The sequence below is a fragment of the Anolis sagrei genome, chromosome 7 (assembly GCF_037176765.1).
Source record: "Anolis sagrei isolate rAnoSag1 chromosome 7, rAnoSag1.mat, whole genome shotgun sequence".
Taxonomy (NCBI): Eukaryota; Metazoa; Chordata; class Lepidosauria; order Squamata; family Dactyloidae; genus Anolis; species Anolis sagrei.
The window spans coordinates 20,582,722-20,605,217 of record NC_090027.1 but is presented as its reverse complement, the minus strand read 5'-3'; the positions used below and the strand labels follow the sequence as shown (position 1 = coordinate 20,605,217).

The following is a 22,496-nucleotide window of genomic DNA, read 5'->3' as shown; positions in this document are numbered from 1 at the left end:
AAAAGTTGCTATGCTGGGGAGGAAAGCCTGAACATATAAATACGTCACTTCCGCTTTCGGCCGGAAACAGGAAGTGAGTTCTTTCCCCACGCGTGGAAGGCTCAACGTGAGCGGCGATGGCGAAGGAGGGCGGAGGAGGGCACCGAGCGGGGTTGTTGAAGCAGCAGAACAAGCCGCACAAGGGAGGGAAGCACCGCGGGAACAACGCCCAGAGGCAGGCCGGTGAGGACGTGATAGGCCGGTAAAAGGGGGCGGACCGTATGCAAATATATGCAAAATAGACACGTGTTTATGTGTTTCCCCCTCAATAAATATTCCTCACGGAGCAAATCCATATATATAATTGATGTGTCATTATTAGGCCAAAGGGAGGCGTATGCAAATGTATGGTTATCTCATGGTAATTTATGCTAGTCATGTTAATGTTTTTCATGTTATGCTAGTGTCATGTTGATGCTAGTCAAGTTCATATATTCTAGTGTCATGGTAATTTATGCCAGTCATTTTAATTTCTGCTATTTCCATGTCAATTTATGCTATTTATTTATTTATTTGTCGTGTCAGGGCAACCAGTCCATTGTATTACATTTCTAACAGAACAACAACAATAATAAACCTTTATTTGTACCCCACTACCATTTATTTATTTATTTATTTATTTACTTCGCTTATATACCGCAATTCTCAGCCCAAGGGCGACTCATTGTGGTGTACAACATAGAAAAACAGGTGCAAAATACAAAACATAGTGTAAAATAATCCACAGTTCATCATTATCAAAAACATCTCATCAAAACATAAACATTACTACAAAAGCCATTCCGAGTCGTCTCATCGTCAAACCCACAATCCGATATCATTTCCGTTGTTCTATTCCTATGGTCAAATTACCAGTCATTGCATTTCTTATTCAAATGCCTTTTTAAACAGCCAGGTCTTTAACTTCCTGCTGAATATCAACAGGGAGGGGGCTAGCCTGATGTCCACGGGAAGGGTGTTCCACAGCCGAGGAGCCACCACCAAGAAGGCCCTATCTCTCGTCCCCGCCAGCCGTGCCTGTGACGCAGGCGGGATCAAGAGCAGGGCCTCCCCGGAAGATCTCAAAGCCCCCGTGGGCTCATAGACCGAGAGGCGGTCAGTTAGGTATCTTGGGCCGGAACCGAAGGACTCGGTGTGGCTTACAAGAGGCCAGGCCCAAATACAATAATAAAACAATAACAACAAACAAACAAACAAAACTCAAAATTTGTGAGTTTGGGAGTTGATTAAATGTCCTTTGTCCAGTATCTGGCCACTTGGAGTGCTTCTGGTGTTGCCGCAAGGAGGTCCTCCATTGTGCATGTGGCAGGGCTCAGGGTGCATTGCAGCAGGTGGTCAGTGGTTTGCTCTTCTCCGCACTCGCATGTCGTGGGTTCCACTTTGTAGCCCCATTTCTGAAGGTTGGCTCTGCATCTCGTGGTGCCAGAGCGCAGTCTGTTCAGTGCCTTCCAAGTCGCCCAGGTTCTGTGTACCCAGGAGGGAGTCTCTCATCTGGTATCACCCACGGATTGAGGTGTTGGGTTTGAGCCTGCCACTTTTGAACTCTCGCTTGCTGAGGTGTTCCAGCGAATGTCTCAGTAAACAATTTCTTGATTTAAGTCGTTGACTGATACCCAAACGGGGGATGAGCTGGAGATGTCTCTGCCTTGGTCCTTTCACTATTGGCTGCCACTTCCCGGCAGATGTCAGGTGGTGTAATACCGGCTAAACAGTGTAATTTCTCCAGTGGTGTAGGGTGCAGACACCCTGTGATAATGCGGCATGTCTCATTAAGAGCCACATCCACTGTTTTAGTGTGGTGAGATGTGTTCCACACTGGGCATGCGTACTCAGCAGCAGAGTAGCATAGCGCAAGGGCAGATGTCTTCACTGTATCTGGTTGTGATCCCCAGGTTGTGCCAGTCAGCTTTCGTATGATATTGTTTCTAGCACCCACTTTTTGTTCAGGCAGTGCTTCTTGTAAGTCAGAGAACGGTCCAGAGTGACTCCCAGGCATTTGGGTGCGCTGCAATGCTCCAGTGGGATTCCTTCCCAAGTCATCCTCAGAGCTCGGGATGCTTGTCTGTTCTTAAGGTGAAAGGCACATGTCTGTGTTTTAGATGGATTAGGGATCAGTTGGTTTTCCCTGTAATAGGCAGTTAGAGCACCTAGAGCTTCAGAGAGCTTCTGTTCAGCCATCTCAAAGCTCCCTGCTTGAGTGGTAATGGCACGATCATCAGCATAGATGAAACTCTCTGTCCCTTCTGGCAGTGGCTGGTCATTTGTGTAGATGTTGAACATGGATGGAGCAAGCACGCTCCCCTGAGGCAGGCTGTTCTTCTGGTTCCGCCATCTGCTTCTCTGGCCCTGTAACTCAACAAAAAAGCTCCTGTTGTGTAGCAGGTTTCCTATGAGGCGGGTGAGGTGGTAGTCCTTTGTGATATTATACATTTTTCTCAGGAGGAGGCGGTGGTTCACAGTATCCTAAGCCGCTGACAGGTCTATGAAGACAGCTCCTGTGATCTGCTGCTTTTCAAAGCCATCTTCTATGTGCTGAGTTAGCTCATGTTAATTTATGCTAATGTCATGATAATTTATACAAACCATCCATTTCATCCCAATAAAATCCTTTTCTTTGTGGATAAGTTGCCTGTCACTGAGCCTAATGATGTTGATGATGTTATTGTTACTAGCCCTTTCTCAATGGATTTAAACGTGTGCATGACTATCTTCTCCATTGGCTGCTGTAAGTATACTGATGGAGAGAAAAACAGCATATAAATAGACATCATCATCATAAATGCTAATGTTTCATAAAAAGTAGAGAGGCCGTTTCAAGCTGCCTTTCTTCTTTCTCAGGCCGCATCCCTGTCAAGACCTTTAGCCAGCAGCAGCGTCGCACATTGGCCAAGCTGGACCGCAAGAACCGGGCCTGGCAGCTCCGCCAACAACGAAAAGAGGCTGTAAGTCATTGATATTGGCGAATAAATTGGGTTGCTGTGACTTTTTCAGGCTTCTTGAGCATGTTCCAACAGCATTCTCTCCTGATGTTTTTCCTGCACCTGTGGCTAATGGCGTCATCAGAGGTCCTGTTGGAACTGAAGCAAGCAACATTCACACTGACATGGTGGTTGTCAAAGAAGTCAGCCATAGCAGAGAACTTGATGAACCAGCCTGGACACAGATTGACTGTTTCAGAACACAGAAATGCTGGACCACTCTAACAACCGCCGTGTCAGACTACACAGAGAAGCCACTAAAATCCAGAAGAAGCATGTAGACAATTTAAACAGAAAGGAGGAAACCATAAAACGAAGGAAATCTGGCTACCATTATTTAAAGCAACCCCAGAATCAAGACAGTAAATAAGGAACACCACTCAGAAACAGGGGAATTCCAGAATGCAAACAACCAAGGGTCAGTGAACACCTCCCAAACAGAGGATGCCTCCATGCAACAGAAGCCAGGCTACCTCTATGCAAATACCCTCACTGATTGACTTTGAAGCCTCATGGCTACTTAATGCTATTCAAGCTTGCTATTGTAACATTCACACTTGCTTCAAACAGGCAAGGGTTCTTTCTTCCACCCTGGACATTACTCCATACACCCCACTTGCCTCACTGCCAACAGAACCCCTGAAGATGCCATTTGCCACAGATGCAGGCCAAACACCAGAAGAGAATGCTGCTGGAACATAGCAACAACAATAACAATAATAGCAACAACAACTTTATTCTTATACCCTGCCACCATCTCCCTGAAGGTACTCAGGGTGGCTTACATATGAGACAAAATGCCCCTAAGACACAAATACAAAACAATCTTATTTTATTGCTTTTGTGATGTCTTATACTGTTTAATGTTTTTTATCTATTATGTTTTATGTATGCTGATTTGTTGGAAACCTCCTTGAGTCGCCAATTGGCAGAGAAAGGCGGTATACAAATACAGCAAATAAATAAATAAACAAATAAATATTAAAGCAAAAACACAAAATAAGAGCATAGTAAAATATAACATTGCCATACAGCCTGGAAAACTCACAGCAACCCAATAATCATAATCATGATGGTGATGATCTTGTTTGCTGTGGACTCATCTTGTTGTATTTCAAATAATAATAATAATAATACAAGCAGAGGCATATCACTGTTGCTCAGATCTTCCATTGGAACTTGTGCCACAAATACCATCTGCCTGCGACAAAGAACTGGTAGGATCACAAGCCGGAAAAAGTTACAGAAAATGAACACGTCAAACTACTCAGAGACTTCTGAATTCAGAGTTTTGGAGCACAATACTCCTGACCTCACGATCATGTTAAAAAACAAAGTGTGGATCGTCGATGTTGCAGTCCCAGGTGGCAGCAGGATTGAAGAGAAGCAACTGGAAAAGCGGACACACCACGAGGATTTAAAGGTCGAATTGCAAAGACCTTGGCCTGCACTTAATCACAATCAGCACTGACAAAATTGCCAGCTGCAAAAGGCCACCCTACTGGGATCTGGAGTATTATTCGCCAATACATTGCATAGTCCTAGACACTTGGGAAGTGTTTGACCTGTGATCCAATACAACATCCAGCATAGTGATCTTGTTTGCTGTGGACTCATCTTGTTGTGCTTCATATAATAATAATAATAATAATAATAATAATAATAATAATAGTGATGATTGTGATGAATTTTCTAGTGGGACCATTCATAGCATTCCAAATGACTCTGGTTTCAAGCTAGCAAATGTCAGGGTTGCTGTGAGTTTTTCTACTCCAGACCTTTGGGCTTCTTCCAGCTCGAAGCTTCCATGATTCAGTGCCTTACTCTTTGCTCACAGGTGCTAGAAGAGAAGCGGAACCTGGGCCGCAAGGATGGGCCGCCACACCTGGTGGTCGTGGTGCCGCTGCATGCCAGCGTTGTTGCCCAGAGTGCCTTGGACTTGTTCCAGAGTGATGGAGATTCTGTCGTGTGCCGTACTGAGGGGGGCCCACCAGGCTTCGCTTTGCTCTGCCCCCGATTCAAGCTGCGGTGGCGTTTTGTGGTGGCCAACACAGGTGAGGAGGATCCACCTTTTGCACACCTGCAGTTTTTTTTTAATAACTTTAATTGAATCCTTAGATTGTGACCAGAAACTCAGTTCTTCTAAGAGCAAAGAGTACTGGAAATACCTGATGGGCGTCATGTAACAAAGATGCAGTCTCAAGATGTGGAAAAGAAAGTTGGGCTTTTTTAGGGGATTAGTTTTTTAAATATTATTAATTTATTTATATGCTGCTTTTTCTCTCCTAAAAGACATTCAAAGCAGCTAAAAGCAATCCACATGGATTCAAAAAGGAATGCCGCTCAAGCTGACTTCAGTTTAAGGGCATAAGCTTCAGAGACACTCTTTGGCATCTTAGTAGGGGAAGAAGGCCATGAAATATTTCAGTTTCAAAACATATTGGCTCTTCCTAAGAATCTCTAGTTCTGCAGCATAGCTCTGTGAGCAATCGGACTGGAGGACCTAGAGATAACCATATGAATCAAATCCATGCATATAATATAATGTAATATAATATATTGTATATACATACAATGCACATTATATTTATAATATTATAATGTAAAATGTGGCTGTTCCAGTGTGCCTTCCCTGAATAAAGGAAACAATGTCCGATCTGATCAATTTCCTTTTATATGTCCTCTGAAGCACTTTATCCATCAGTTGGATTGATCTCCCTACATCACTCTCTAAAACCCACTTGTCTAGACATATCCTACTCTGTACATGCCCAGTGTTTTAAAATTTTAATCTATTAGATTTGGCCATGCCATAGTGTTTTAAATCTCTTATGTGTTATTGCTTATATGTTTAGTTATTTTATTTATACTGTTTTATTTTCTTGCTTGTTTTGTTGATGTATTGTTGTATTTGTATTTGATGGGATTGGCCTCATGTAAGCTGCCCCAAGTCCCTTCGGGGAGATGGTGGTGGGGTGTAAATAAAGTTTTATTTATATTATTATTGTTATTATTATATTATTATTATAGTAATACAATATAATACTAATAATAATGTATTATAATTATATATTTTATATTACATGTAATATTATTAATAATATTACAATATAATGGTATAGTGCAATATAGTAATATATAATACTGATATTGTACTATGCCAATAATATAGTATATTGTATGTATATATATCTTGTAAGCCGCTCTGAGTCCCCTTCTGGGTGAGAAGGGCAGCATATAAATGTTGTAAATAAATAATCTGGTGTGTACAGCTGCCAATGTTTGGGGCTAATAAAGGTCCATGGACTTGTATACTTCGATCATCCACACACTTCTTCTCTTCCAGGGAACCTTCATACTGTGCTGGACCTTGCCAAGGTTGCCGATACACTCCTTTTCCTGCTGGATCCCATGGAGGGCTGGGACGCTGCTGGGGATCATTGCCTCTCCTGCATTTTTGCCCAGGGCCTCCCTAGTTACGGTGAGTGTCATGCAAAAGAAGGCTGGGATTGCAGGACAGTTCCTTCTTTCCTATTCAGAGAAATGCCAATCCTAAACCCCAAGATGTTGAGGAAGAGATGGAACTCGTCTTTTGTGCCATTCATAGTTTGATTTCTATACTTAACAGCCTATCCACCACAATAATTTTTTTAACATGGGAGGAATCTTTTAATTCCCTGAGTGTGACTCTTGGGTCAGTTTCTGCTGAGGGTCGACGTATAGAATCACACTGGAGGGCCTGAAGATTGCTTGAAGAAAAGTTATAATCAAGTCCGCAAAAGTCTACAAACGTGAAAGACAAACTATACTTTTGACATCCGAAGTGTAACTAAATGAGGGGTTAGAATTTAAAATACAATTAAAAACCTATCTCTTCCGGCAGGCCTACCCAGTCCACTTCAAACCAGGGATTTTAAATTTACGGGGGTTGAATGAAAAGTAATGCCTCCACCTTCGTAACTCAACAGATGGCAGTACTGGTATGCGGCAGGTACTGGCTTGTTCAGTAGACTCTCCTCTACAGTTCCATTTTGGCGGGAAGCCTTAGCATTGAACGGTTGTGTTGTTAAAGTGCGAAGTATTGAACCCTGTGCAGACGGTCGGTCAGTGCGACTTAAGCAACGTTTAGTCATTGAATTCTTGACAGCAGAAGGTGTCACCCCAAAGGAAATTCATCGGAGAATGCAAGCTGTTTATGGTGATTGTGTTGATGTGAGAATTGTGCGCCGTTGGGCGAGTAAGTCTAAAGATGTTGAGGTGGGAACATCTGACTTGCGTGGCAAACAAAGAGTTGGACATCCTGTGACAGCAATCACCGAGTTTCACAAGCAAAAGGTTGACACATTGATTCAGGACGATCGTCGTATCACTCAGAGAGAAATTTCAAGAATAATTGGCATTTCACAAGAACGTGTAGGTCCCATTATTGCTTTGCTTGGCTATTGGAAGATCTGTGCACGATGGGTACCCAGGATGCTGACACCTGAAATGAAAGCGCACAGACTTGAAACTTCAGAGACTTCATCTCACCACTGTATAACATCATACAGTCCAGATTTAGCACTGTCTGACTTCCATCTGTTCCCGATAATGAAAGAAGATTTGCGGGGACATCATTATGCTTTTGATGAAGTCGTTGAGAGAACTGTGACATGCTGGTTGCAGAAACAGAGTGTCGACTTCTTCTGTGACGGCTTCAGAAAACTTGTTAATTGTTGGCAGAAATGTATCCAATTTCCTGGTGATTATGTGGGAAAGTGAATAGTGGTAGTTAAAGAGTACATTCTAAGGATTATTTCTGTGTTTGATTTATTAAAATATTGCCATCCAAACCCAAGTAACAAAGGTGGAGGCATTACTTTTCATTCAACCCTCATATGTTCTATTGCGACTGTATTTTAATCTTTATTCCATATGTTTTAATTATGAATCTACCCCGCTCCAAACAGTTTCTATCGCAACCCAGGGATTCAAACTTAGGTCTCACAATGCACAAAATACTTTAATGTACTGGCTTCCTAAGCTAATTTTTACAAGGTAATGCAATGTGTTTCTATGGTTGATTGGCGATTCAAACCCAGATCTCCGAATGCGCAAAATACTGTAATTTACTGGCTTTTATAGCTAACTTTTGCAAGGCAATGCAGTGGGTTTCCATGTTTATTTTGGATTTGAACCCAGGTCTGCCATTACAGAAAATGCTATAATGCCTGGCTTTTAAAGCTAATTTTTGCAAGGCAACACAATGGGTTTCCATGCTTATTGGGGATTCGAACCCAGGTCAACCCAGAACCCAAGCACTGGCTTTCTAAGCTAACTTTTGCAAGGCAGTGCATTGAGTTTCCATGCTTATTGCTCCATTGGGACCCAGCTGGTTCTTTCTCCCCTCCAGGCCTCGCCGTCCAGGGCCTAGCTGGGCAGCCGCCGAAGAAGCAAAGTGAGTGCCGGAAGAAGTTGAGCAAAGCTATGGAAAAGCGCTTCCCTGGAGCCAGGCTCTTTGCCCTTGACACAGAGCAGGAGTCGGCCTTGCTCCTCCAGCACCTTGCCGGGCAGAAGCAGCGACACCTGGCCTTCCGAGACCGGCGTCCACACCTGATGGCAGAGGTGGCCCAGTTTGTTCCCAACCCAGAGAGCCCCTCGGTGGGCACCCTGAAAGTGTCCGGGTACCTGCGAGGCCGCCGCCTGAACGTGAACGCTGTGGTGCACATCGCAGGGCATGGGGACTTCCTGATGAGCCAGATGGATGCCCCTCCAGAGCCCTTTGCCCTCAACCCTCGAGTCACCAAAGGGCCACCAAGGAGAATGGAAGACCAGGTGCGCTCTTCTTGAAAAAATGTTTATAACAGATACTGCTAAAATGATTGGAATTCAACCCACTTCTCATATTTTATTTCTTAATAATTATTATTATACTGTTTTTCCCCCTCTTCCCCTTACTCTTATTTTGTGCCCCCTTCACTAGGACCAACCAACTCATGTTATTTCCCAATTCCAAAATGTCATTGTTTCTGTTGCTGGCTTTCCCTCATTTTCCCTATAAATTTTCCCCATATTTTCCGAAAATCTGTTTATTTCCATATTCCCTTTTTAAATTTTAATATTGCAAGTTAACTTATTATTAATAGTTATATCCCAAATTTCCCTATACCAGTGTTTCTCAACCTTCCAAATGCCGTGACCCCTTAATACAGTTCCTCATGTTGTGGTGACCCCTAACCATAACATTATTTTTATTGCTACTTTATCATTGTAATTTTGCAACTGTTCTGAATCATAATGCGAATATCTGATACGGAGGATGTATTTTCATTCACTGGACCAAATTTGGCACAAATACACAATACACCCAAGTTTGAATACTGGAGGGGTTGGGGGGAATTGATTTTGTCATTTGGGAGTTGTAGTTGCCGGGATTTATAGTTCACCTACAGTCAAGGTGAAAGAAGAAAGCGCAAAAGCTGGGTTGCAGCTAAACATAAAAAAAAACCAAGATTATGGCAACAAGAATGATTGACAACTGGAAAATAGAGGGAGAAAATGTGGAGGCCGTGACAGACTTTGTATTTCTAGGTGCAAAGATTACTGCAGATGCAGACTGTGGTCAGGAAATCAGAAGACGCTTACTTCTTGGGAGGAGAGCAATGTCCAGTCTCGATAAAATAGTAAAGAGCAGAGACATCAGACTGGCAACAAAGATCCGCCTAGTCAAAGCCATGGTATTCCCTGTAGTAACCTACGGATGTGAGAGCTGGACCTTAGGGAAGGCTGAGCGAAGGAAGAGAGATGCTTTTGAGCTGTGGTGTTGGAGGAAAGTTCTGAGAGTGCCTTGGACTGCGAGAAGATCCAACCAGTCCATCCTCCAGGAAATAAAGCCCAAATGCTCATTGGATGGAAGGAGACTAGAGACAAAGTTGAAGTACTTTGGCCACATCATGAGGAGACAGCAAAGCCTAGAGAACACAATGATGCTGGGGAAAGTGGAAGGTAAAAGGAAGAGGGGCCGACCAAGGGCAAGATGGATGGATGGCATCCTTGAAGTGACTGGACTGACCTTGAAGAAGCTGGGGGTGGTGATGGCCTACAGGGAGCTCTGGCATGGGCTTGTCCATGAGGTCACGAAGAGTCGGAGACGACTGAACGAATGAACAACAACAGTCAAAGAGAATTCTGAACTCCACCAACGATGGAATTGAACCAAACTTGGCACAAAGAACTCACACGACCAATAGAAAATACTAGTATGGTGGGCATTGACCTTGAGTTTTGGAGTTGTAGTTCATCTGCATCCAGGGAGTACTGTGGACTCAAACAATGATGGATCTGGACCAAACTTGGCACCAATACTCAATATGCCCAAATGTGAACACTGGTGGAATTTGGGGGAAATAGACCTTGGCATTTGGGAGTTGTAGTTGCTGGGATTTATAGGTCACCTACAATCAAAGAGCATTCTGAACCCCACCAACGATAGCATTGGGCCAAACTTCCCACACAAAAACCCCTTGACTAACAGAAAATACTGTGTTTTCTGATGGTCTTTGGTGACCCCTCTGACACCCCCTTGTGACCCCTCCAGGGGTCCTGACCCCCAGGTTGAGAAACACTGCCCTATACCATTCTTTTAATTAAATTTCCTTTTTTTCTTTCCATTTTTTTGCTATTAACAATTTAGCTGCTGTTATCAAATTAGAAACCAATTCTTTCTCCTCTTGTGATGGAATTTTATTGTCATGTATAAGTAATAATTCTAATTTTGGTGTAGTCTCGATCTCTATTTTTATTATTGCTCTTATTTCTTTGAATATGCTTTCCCAAAATTTTGTATAATTTTCATGACCACCACATATGAAGGTATGTCCCTATTTCTTGACAGCCTCTCCAACACTGATTTGAGTATTTTTTATCATTTTGATTTAATCTAATGGAAGTTAGATACCACCTCCATACCATTTTATAGTAATTTTCCTTAATTCTTATAGACATATTTTTTAGTAATCTCATACTCCATATCTTTGCCCATTCCTGGTTATTCGCTTTTTCCTCCCAGTCTACTTCCCATACTTCCTTCAATGGTTTTGTTCCTGTTCGTCCATTAATAATAGTTTATAGATATCACTTACTGTACCTTTTAATGTATAAGTTGATAAAAGATGTGTGATAGAGGTATATGTAGTATAAGTTGTAATGGAAAGTTTAAGAAATGATAAGAAATATGCTTTAAGATGTTTTTGATTTTTTTTTGTTTTACTGTAAGATTGTATATAATATGACATACTCTTTTGCCTAAGATATTGTAAAAAGAGGGACGAATGTGTACTATTTATTTATCGTGTCATCAGCAACCAGACATTTGTATTACATTTTTAACAAACATACAAACACACAAAACACAGAATTTGCAGGCTTGGTAGTTGATTAAATGTCCTTTGACCAGTATCTGGCCACTTGGAGTGCCTCTGGTGTTGCCGCAAGAAGGTCCTCCATTGTGCATGTGGCAGGGCTCAGTTTGCATTGCAGCAGGTGGTCAGCGGTTTGCTCTTCTCCGCACTCGTATGTCATGGATTCCACTTTGTAGCCCCATTTCTTAAGATTGGCTCTGCATCTCGTGGTGCCAGAGCGCAGTCTGTTCAGTGCCTTCCAAGTTGTCCAGTTTTCTGTGTGCCGGGGGGAGTCTCTCATTTGGTATCAGCCATTGCTGAGGTGCTGGGTTTGAGCCTGCCACTTTTGGACTCTCGCTTGCTGAGGTGTTCCAGCAAGTGTCTCTGTAGATCTTAGAAAACTATTTTTTGATTTAAGTTGTTGACGTGCTGGCTGATACCCAAACAAGGGATGGGCTGGAGATGTCACTGCCTGGGTCCTTTCACGATTGGCTGCTACTTCTCGGCGGTCAGGTGGTGCGATACCGGCTAGACAGTGTAATTTTGTACACTGTATGTGTACTTATACATTTTGTTTGATAAACATATATCATAAACATATAAACATAAACATATAAATATGTAAAAATAACAGCAGTAATAAAGTAAAATAATACATGTAATAATAATAATAATAATAATAATAATTATTATTATTATTATTATTATTAGGAGCAGGCGAGTCCTTGTGGTTTTGCCTCCAATCCTGAAGGCGGGGACACAAAAGAGCACTAAGTGTGGATGACAACTGTTTATTTCTCCCTCTTTTACTCATTTTCATCCCGAAATTAAGAAAGAAGAGAAGACCAAACAAATCATTACTCAAAGTAAGCTTCAAACTCTTTGTCCTCCAAACCACCTTCCATCGTTGAGTCTCGCTCTCTTGGTCCTTAGGATGAGTTGGTGGATGGAGCAGCTGAGATGGAGGAGGAGGTGAAGGTGCTGAGCAAAGCTGACCTGAGCAAACAGGAGCCACTCCAGTCAGAAGCGGTCCCGGACCCCATGGAGGGCGAGCAGACCTGGCCCACGGAGGAGGAGCTGAAGGAGGCTCAAGGTCAGCTGATGATAAGCCCTGGGTTTTTTATTTTTGCCAGAAATCTTGAATTCTTGCCATTTGCAAAAAGACTGGGCTGCATTTTGAGTTGTCTCTGGTCTGGGTAAATCTTCAGCTCTCTGGATAGACTCCCTTCCCTAGTTAGTTTTGTAGGATGCACCCATTGTCTCTTTATGGATTTCTTGGGTTTTGAAATATCCCTTTGGATACCAGACATGTGTTCTTAAGTGCTGGAAATCACAACCTTCTACAAGTAACTAGTTATTTGTTATATATGTATAATTCAGATTGCTTACTATATTGTATGTATATTTTGATATGCGGTTTTCCATTAACTCTATGTTGTTTGAGGTTGTTGGAGGGACTACAGACCATGTGACTAGATCTGGAATTGTTCAGACTGAGACTCCATTTTAGAAGTCACTAGCTGTCCCCTGCCACGCATTGCTGTGGCCCAATCTGTATATATGTATTTTTGTGTGTATATATATGTATTTATATGTGTGTGTATATTTGTGTTTCCGAGTATATATGTGTGTTTTTGTGTGTCTGTCTGTGTACAGATATATATATTTATTTACATTATTTCTATCCCTCCCATTTCAGCCTGAAGGCGACTCAGGGCGGTATACACAGTTGGCACAATTCGATGCCGAAACAAAATACATACATTGATAAAGCAAAAGCATTCAGTGCAATTAAACATAAACGACAGTGCATAATAACAGTTTAAAAAGAAACGATGTCCTCTGTTCAAATCTTCATCCATTTACATTGTTTTGGCCGTTCCTGGGTCAATTTTCAACTCTAGTTTGTCTGTTTACTCCGGGGTTCCGAATGTTTGCTCAAAGAACCAAGGTTTTACTCTTTTTCGGAAAGTCAGGAGGGAGGGGGCTGATCTAATATCCCTGGGGAGGGAATTCCACAGCCGGGGAGCTACCACAGAGAAGGCCCTGTCTCTCGGCCCCGCCAGACGTGCCTGTGAAGCAGGCGGGATCGAGAGCAGGGCCTCCCCAGACGATCTTAGGTTCCTGGGGGGTTCGTAGGGAGAGATGCGTTCAGATAGATAGACTGGGCCAGAACTGTTTAGGGCTTTATAGGCTGAAGTCAGCACTTTGAATTGAGCCCGGTAGCAGACTGGCAACCAGTGAAGCTGATTCAACAGGGGAGTTGTATGATCCCTGAGCCCAGCTCCTGTTAGCAACCTGGCTGCCACACGCCGGACCATTTGAAGCTTCCGGGCCGTCTTCAAAGGCAACCCCACGTAGAGTGCATTGCAGTAGTCTATACAGGATGCAACCAGAGCGTGGACCACCATAGCCAAGTCAGACTTCCCAAGATATAGATAGATATGTATGTGTGGGTGTATATATGTGTGTGTGTAGATGTGTATATATGTGTGTGTATATATTTGTGTGTTTATAAGTGCATTTCCCTTTTGAGGGGGAGGTTTCTCTCACTTCCTGTTGTCACACCCCCTTTTTTTAACTATGAGTTGTTTGTAAATCGGATGTTTGTAACTTGGGGACTGCCTGTACAGGGAAGTAGGCTGGAGTATAATGTTAATCTGGCTATAGAAAGGCAGGTTTTGATGCTTTGTGCTATTGTGTTTTGGTGCAGATTCACTTCAAAGGGGCAAGAAGATATCCAGGAAGGTCCCGAAAGGCACATCGGCCTACCAGGCTGCCTGGATCCTAGATGAGGAGGAATGGCAGAATGGCAGTGAGGAGGAAGAGGAGGAAGAAGAGGATGACGATTTAATGGAAGAGGCTTTCTCACAGGTAATGTATCTTGGAAATATACAGCAGGAAATTGGAGAAGACGGGGGTCGGACAGTTTTTGTCTTTCTCCCAAGGACTACTTGATGTAATCAGAAGTTATGTCATGTCACTTCTGGCTACAATTTCCAGCCTATGGCATGAATAACTTTTCAATAACTTTAAAGCATAGGTTCTGTTTTGGTTGTTGTGACTTGTGGGGACGAGGGAGAGGGCCTTCTCTGTAGTGGCCCCTTGGCTCTGGAATTCGCTCCCCAGAAAAATTAGGCAAGCCTGGCAGTCTTTAGGAAGAACTTGAAAACTTGGCTGTTCCAGTGTGCCTTCAAGGAATGATTAATTGAATTATAACCTCTTTTTAAAAAATATTCTTTATTGAAATTTTTATATTACATAATAGATGAAAAGGGAAAGAAAAAAGGATAGAAAGTAAAAAAAAAAGAAGCAAGAAGAAAGAGAAGAAGGAAAGGAAAAAAAAATAACCTCTGACCTGACCAAACCTTGTAAAATAATGTCCTTGGAAGCACCTTATTTTCTACCTACTAGTGTAATTAAACCCTATTTTTGTCCCTCTGATCCCCTTCCAGATACAATACATTGCCTTCTCACCCAGTGTTTTTAAACTTTTAAAAATTTTTAATCCTTGCTATCAGCCCTGCCCACTGTGTTTTAGTCTCGGTGTTTAAATTATTGTGATTTTACATTGTTTATGTCTATTATATTGTTTCTGAATTTTATTTTTTATTTTTATGTGTTATTGTCGTTGTACGTTGTTTATTGTATTGCTGTATTGTTGGGCTTGGCCTTATGTAAGCCGCCCCAAGTCCCCCTTCGGGGAGATGGTGGTGGGGTATAAATAAAGATTGTTGTTGTTGTTGTTGTTGTTGTTGTTGTTGTTATTTTGGACTGTATGGCCATGTTCCAGAAGCATTCTCTCCTGACGTTTCGCCTGCATCTATGGCAGGCATCCTCAATCTCTCATAATGCCTGCCATAGATGCAGGTGAAACGTCAGGAGAGAATGCTTCTGGAACATAATAATAAATAGTAATAAAACTTCATTTATACTCACTCCATCTCTCCCACGGGGACTTGGTGCGGCTTACATGAGGCCACACCCATCAATATAGTACATACATTATAAAACAAAAACATAACAATACCTGAAAATAAAATACATAAAATGCAAAAATCAATATAATAAGTGAAACAACAATAGTATAAAAACAAGCAATTAAAAACAAAAGATTTCACTGAGCAGGGCCACATTCAAGGATAAAATTTTAAAACACTGGGAGGTAGGACAATGTAAAATTATCAGGATGAGGATCTGAGTAAGGGAGGATTTAATTGCACGAACCATAGATAAAGTGCTTCTGAGGACATCTTGAACATGGCTCTACAGCCCAAAATACTACAACGACCCAGTGATTCCAGCCATGAAAGCCTTCGACAATACATGGGTTCTTTTTATTGCAATTTCCAGTGTGAGGAGGTATAGCAGAACAACATTTTTACAAAGAATAACATTGGACATACAGATTCTATGCAACTACATAGAATTCACAAACAACTAACCTTGGATAACAAACAAACAAAGAAAGGTTACATTTTTACTTAGCATTCACACACATATGAATATTCATTCACCTTCATGCCTCCAAATATTACCATATCTATATATTGTCGAAGGCTTGCATGGCTGGAATTACTAGGTTGTTTTGTGTTTTCTGGGCTGTCTGGCCATATTCCAGAAGCATTCTCTCCTGACGTTTCACCTGCATCTATGGCAGGCATCCTCTGAGGTTGTGAGGTCTGAGGATGGCTGCCATAGATGCAGGCAAAATATCAGGAGAGAATGCTTCTGGAACATGGCCAGGCAGCCTGGAAAACACACAACCCATTACCATTTCCTTTTCTTCCTCCTTGGAGAAGAACACCTGTTAGGCCAGACACTGTTTTCATTGCAGCCTGCCAACTCTGAAGCAGAGAGTTCCACTGTTGAACCGCTCTAAGAAGTTCTTCTCAATTTTCAAGTTGACTCTCCTTTCCTGTCATTTGAACCCATGGCTCCATTGAGATGTAGTCTCCAGGGAAACAGAAAACAAACCATTTATGTCTCCTTCTCTAACCTCTCTCTTCAGAGGTATTCATGGTTTCCATACCTTTGGTGAGACGTCATTTCTAGGCTTTTTCTGGGTCCTTCTGTGCAGCTGTATAATATTCTTGGGCCAGATGCCCCTTCATTTCTATAGGGTTTACTGTCTTCCATGGTTTCAGGTATCTATGGGAAATGTTAGAACATATCCCCATCGATAGGGGACTGGTGCGGTATTGCTCTTCCAGTCTCTCCAAATCATTTTTTTTCTCATGCACCAGGATGGGAGCAGTGAGGAGGAGGAAGGTAGCGAGGAAGAAGAGTGTGAGACCATGACACTTCCGGAGGCCGAGGAGGAAGAGGACAAGATGGAGGAAGAGGAGGCGATGCTGGAGAAGTACCGGCAGGAGCGGCAGCAGGAGATGTTCCCCGATGAGGTGGACACCCCTCGGGACGTGGCAGCACGCGTCCGGTAAGAGACCCCCACTTTCCTGCAGGAAGGCTAAGAAGAGCGAGTACATTTTAAATTCTGTGTTAATGCTTTTATGTCAAGCAACTTTGAGTCCTCTTTGGGGATAATAATAATAATAATAATAATAATAATAATAATAATAATAATAATAATAAGCAGCACTCCTCCTGGCACCCACATAGTGATGTTGCCAGGCTTTATACTTCTTCCTTCTCACAGGTTACAGCCTAATCCATATTAGGTGGGAAGTTTTCTATACAATAATAATAACAACAACAATCCAGAGCAGGAGAGAAAACTGGCAAAAGAAGTCTCTCCATGGGCGGTTCCTGGAAAAAATTGAGAGCCAAATTGACAAATTAAAAACATGGCTGTGACTAACAAATGGAACTTTGGAAAAGGAGATGGAGGGCCTGATTCTGGCAGCCAGAATTGAAAAGTCGACATCAGATCCCAAATGTAGACTCTGCAAGGAAGCAGATGAAACAATAGATCACATCCTGAGCTGCTGCAAGAAGGTCGCACAGACAGACTACAAACAGAGGCACAACACCGTTGCTCAGATGATTCATTGGAACTTGTGCCACAAATACCATCTGCCTGCGACAAAGAACTGGTGGGATCAAAAGCTGGAAAAAGTTACAGAGAATGAACACGCCAAACTCCTCTGGGACTTCTGAATTCAGACAGACAGAGTTTTGGAGCACAATACTCCTGACCTCATGATTTTGTTAAAAAACAAAGTGTGGATCGTTGCAATCCTAGGTGACAGCAGGATTAAAGAGAAACAACGGGAAAAACTGACATTATATGAATATTTAAAGATTGAATTGCAAAGACTCGTGACACAAGCCAGTCAAGGTGGTCCCAGTGGTGATCAGCACACTGGGTGCAGTGCCTAAAGACCTTGACCTGCACTTAAGCACAATCGCCGCTGACAAAATTACCATCTGCCAGCTGCAGAAGGCCACCTTACTGGGATCTGCACGCATTATTCACCGATACATCACACAGTCCTAGACACTTGGGAAGTGTCTGACATGTGATCCAATACAACAGCCAGCAGAGTGATCTTGTCTGCTGTGGACTCATCTTGTGTTGCAAGTAATAATAATAATAATAATAATAATAATAATAATAATGGACACAAGCAGCGCTGCAGTATCAGGACAGAAAAACAAGAAAATTGATGACAATCCACTCATGACACCCACGTAGTGATGTCGACAGGCTTGACCTGCCAGAAAATCAGGAGGCAGAAAGAGGGCTTCTGCAAGTGAGACAAACTGTAGAAGAAGAAAAAGAGAAACATGCACTGGCAGATTATGGGAAAGGTAGTCAAGAGCCAACATTGTGGAAGTCAATAGGAGAAAACTACTCAAAGTGCAAAAGACAAAGAATGAATACCGTAAAAATACAATTCGGAGCAGAAGAGAAAACTGGCAAAAGAAAGCTCTCTATCGACAGTTCCTGGGAAAAATTGAGAGCCAGATGGTCAATTAAAAACATGGATGTGGCTCACAAATGGAACTCTGAAAAAGGAAATGGAGGGCCTGATTCTGGCAGCCCAAGAACAAGCCATTAGAACCAATGCCATCCAAGCCAGAATTGAAAAGTCGACGACAGATCCGAAATGTAGACTCTGCAAGGAAGCAGATGAAGCAATAGATCACATCCTGAGCTGCTGCAAGAAGACTGCGCAGACAGACTACAAGCAGAGGCACAACACCGTTGCTCAGATGATTAATTGGAACTTGTGCCACAAATACCATCTGCCTGCAACAAAGAACTGGTGGGATCACAAGCCGGAAAAAGTTAAGCAAAATGAACACATCAAACTACTCTGGAATTTCCAAATTCAGACTGCTATACTCTAAAAATGTTGGTAAACTAGCAAATGCATGCTTGCAGTAGTAATTTCCCTATAGTTCTTTGCAGTTCAGTTTTGCCAAAACAGGCCTAGGTCTTGACACCCAGGTGACGATGGAAGCAAATAGAGCCTTTTGTGACGCCTTTTTCTATGGCTGTTTGTGGGATCGGGTGAAAGGGAATAGGGAACCCCTTGGCTTTAGGAGTAATATCTTTTTGTCTCATAGGTTCCAAAAGTACAGAGGGCTGAAGAGCTTCCGGACCTCGCCGTGGGACCCCAAAGAGAACCTGCCCATGGACTATGCCCGGATCTTCCAATTCAGAGACTTCTTTCGATCCAGGAAACACGTCTTCCGGCAAATGGAGAAAGAGGAAGGCGAAGGAGCCGAGGTGAGACCTCACCGTCATCTCTGCCTGTTTGGCTCAGATATGTTCTCCTTTTGCACCTCCATTGGCAACTCCAGTGTCCTGGCTTTCTAGAACAGTCACGAGCAAACTTTGCCCCTCCTTCCAGGTGTGATGACATATGATTTGAATGCAATTGTATGAAAGGAGTATGAATGGGACCTAACTGGGATGAAAACACAACTCTAAAATACTGAGCCCTGGAAAACAACTGTACTCAGGAATCGTAATTAAAAGTTGCTGTTAATTATTTATCGTGCCTGAATCAAGTTGAGGGTACATTTAAAATTTATTTTAAAACACAAAGTTTTTTTTAAAAAAAGAACTTGCCATGATGCTAAATGTCCTTTGACCAGAAGCTGGCCACATGGAGTGCCTCTGGTGTGGCTGTGAGAAGGTCCTCCATTGTATATGTGGCAGGGCTCAGGCCCCATTGTAGTAGAATCATAGAATCAAAGAGTTGGAAGAGACCTCATGGGCCATCCAGTCCAACCCCCTGCCTAGAAGCAGGAATATTGCATTCAAAACACCCCTGACAGATGGCCATCCAGCCTCTGTTTAAAAGCTTCCAAAGAAGGAGCCTCCACCCCACTCCGGGGCAGAGAGTTCCACTGCTCAACGGCTCTCACAGCCAGGAAGTTCTTCCTCATGTTCAGGTGGAATCTCCTTTCTTGTAGTTTGAAGCCACTGTTCCGTTTCCTGGTCTCCAGGGAAGCAGAAAACAAGCTTGCTCCCTGCTCCCAAGGACTTCCTCTCACGTATTTATACATGGCTACCATGCCTCCTCTCAGCCTCCTCTTCTTCAGGCTAAACATGCCCAGCTCTTCAAGCCGCTCCTCATAGGGCTTGTTCTCTAGACCCTATTTAATATTCCAGCTTCTGGCCACCAGGGGAGCTGTCGCTTCACCATCCGTTTGTGACACTGATGAAGTACTTTCCTCATTCTTTGCATACTTCTTGGAGATTTTTATGGTTTCATAAATGAGTTAAATTAGCCTCCCCACATAAGTGGCACCTAAATTTCCTACTTGACAGATATAACTGTCTTTCGGGCTGCAAAGGTCGACAACAAACTACACAATTTTGGTCGGGAGTTCACTCCGACCCGGGCTGGCTTCGAACTCATGACCTTTCGGTCAGTAGTGATCTTAAGGCAGCTGACTCCCAGCCAGCTGCACCACAATTTGTGTAAACGCTGTTCTGAGATACCCTCTCACACTGAAATTGCAATAAAAAGAACCTTTGTTCAAAATTAATCATGACACAGGTGTTTTGGACTTAGGAATTATGGGAGTTAGAGTCCAAAACACCTGGAGGGCCCAAGTTTGCCTATTTTAATGAAGAAGCAGGTTGCCAGTAATGATAAACAGGGCTCAAATACTGGAAGGCAAATTGGAAATTGACTTTCTGGTCTCTTCCAGGTTGAAAATGTATTACCTTGTTTCCCAAAAAAATAAGACAGTGTCTTATATTAATTTTTGCTCCCAAAGATGCGCTAGGCCTTATTTTCTGGAGATGTATTACAATAGTTGTCAGTATCTAATAAATATGCTGGCACTTGCACACTGGGCAATAAGGGCTGCAAAGTCCCTGGCTCCCACACTTCCTGGAGACGGTAAGGATCTCCTTCACCAGTTCCTGTACAGCAGGGACAGTAATGCAGCTTCTGGCCACCAGGAGGAACATGCTTCCAAACAAAAACTTTGCTAGGTCTTACTTTCAGGGGGAGGCCTTATATTTAGCAGTTCAGCAAAAGCGCTAATAGGTCTTATTTTCAGGGGATGTCTTATTTTCGGGGAAACAGGGTCATATATGCTAGTGGGCTACTTTTACTAACCTCAGGCAACCCAAAGAGAGACACATACAGAAGGCTGGGGTGGGTTATGCGGCAGAACTGAAGCCATCCTTTGCATGCAAACATGGGTTCTGTTACATGATAGTATTCTTTGCTCATGTCTTCCTTGGTATTATATGTGTCCAAATTTTCTTACAGCATGTGACACTTAGTGGCAAGGTCTCCTTGCTCATTTCTTCCATCATTCTGACTTTCCTCAGGTCGGGTGGTACGTCACTCTCCACATTTGCAACGTGCCCCTCGCTGTCATGGAGAACTTCCAACAAGGGAGTCCCTTAGTGCTCTTTGCGTTGCTTCCCTATGAGCAGAAGGTGAGTCTGAGGGGCTCTCTCTCTATATATATATATCTGTATAAATAAAAATCTAATGTTCGTTTGCGGGATTAAGATAACTCAAAAACCACTGGATGAATTGACAACAAATTTGGACACAATACACCTACCAGACAAACGAGTGACCATCACTCATAAAAACACTGAAAAACACAGCGGAAGAGACTTAAAAAGCAAAAAAAAAATTACAATGCATGCACAAAACCACATATATACAAATATACACATATATACACAGACTGGGCCACAGCAACGTGTGGCAGGGGACGACTAGTATATAAATAAAAATGTAATATTAGTTTGTGGGATTAACAGAACTCAAAAACCACTGGATGAATTGACACCAAATTTGGACACAAGACACCTAACAACCCAATGTATGTCCTTCACTAAAAAAAAAAAAAGATTTTGTCATTTGGGAGTTGTAGTTGCTGGGATTTATAGTTCACCTACAATCAAAGAGCATTCTGAACCTCACCAACGATGGAATTGAACCAAACTTGGCACACAGTTCTCCCATGACCAACAGAAAATACTGGAAGGGTTTGGTGGGCAGTGTCCTTTGGTTTTGGAGTTGTAGTTCACCTACATCCAGAGATCACTGTGGACTCAAACAATAATGGATCTGGACCAAACTTGGAATGAATACTCAATATGCCCAAATGTGAACACTGGTGGAGTTTGGGGAAAATAGAATCTTGACATTTGGGAGTTGTAGTTGCTGGGATTTATAGTTCACCTACAATCACAGAGCATTCTGAACCCCACCAACGATAGAATTGGACCAAACCTCCCACACAGAACCCCCATGTGGGCCACAGCAACGCATGGCAGGGGACAGCTAGTATGTACACACACACACACACGCATATAGTGTTATAGGATCTTCACTTTCAGTTGCTTGGGAATGAACACTAGAATTACAAACAGCTTCTTTGGCCTGCAGTTCTCTCTGATCACTGGCCAACTCTTCACTTTGAAACCCATCCATGCTCTCATCCTCTGAAAGATCAGGAAAATCCCCTGCTGCTTGCTGAGCCACAACATATGTATGCTTTTGAAAGCGCCCTTGGCAGAAGCCCTCTTGGGCCTGGAAGCCAGTGACTGTTGTTTTCCACCATGGTATTGGAACTTTTTAGTGTCCGTGGATGACTCTTTGAAAGTTGGGGTGGAGGGAGTGCCATTGTGGGCTCCCAAATGCTC

The 22,496-nt window shown here is 42.7% G+C and overlaps 1 protein-coding gene across 1 annotated transcript in view; it reads left to right on the top strand.

The window, feature by feature from the left end:
- Window positions 1-45: 45 nt before the first annotated feature.
- TSR1 (TSR1 ribosome maturation factor) overlaps window positions 46-22,496 on the top strand; it is a 28,644-nt gene continuing 6,193 nt past the window's right edge. The window contains exons 1-10 of the mRNA XM_067470711.1: window positions 46-222; window positions 2,878-2,981; window positions 4,855-5,071; window positions 6,364-6,498; window positions 8,410-8,831; window positions 12,329-12,488; window positions 14,109-14,269; window positions 16,642-16,832; window positions 18,929-19,091; window positions 21,162-21,272. Coding sequence (XP_067326812.1) covers window positions 117-222; window positions 2,878-2,981; window positions 4,855-5,071; window positions 6,364-6,498; window positions 8,410-8,831; window positions 12,329-12,488; window positions 14,109-14,269; window positions 16,642-16,832; window positions 18,929-19,091; window positions 21,162-21,272 — 1,770 coding nt within the window. The 5' untranslated portion in view covers window positions 46-116. The remainder of the gene's footprint in view (window positions 223-2,877; window positions 2,982-4,854; window positions 5,072-6,363; window positions 6,499-8,409; window positions 8,832-12,328; window positions 12,489-14,108; window positions 14,270-16,641; window positions 16,833-18,928; window positions 19,092-21,161; window positions 21,273-22,496) is intronic.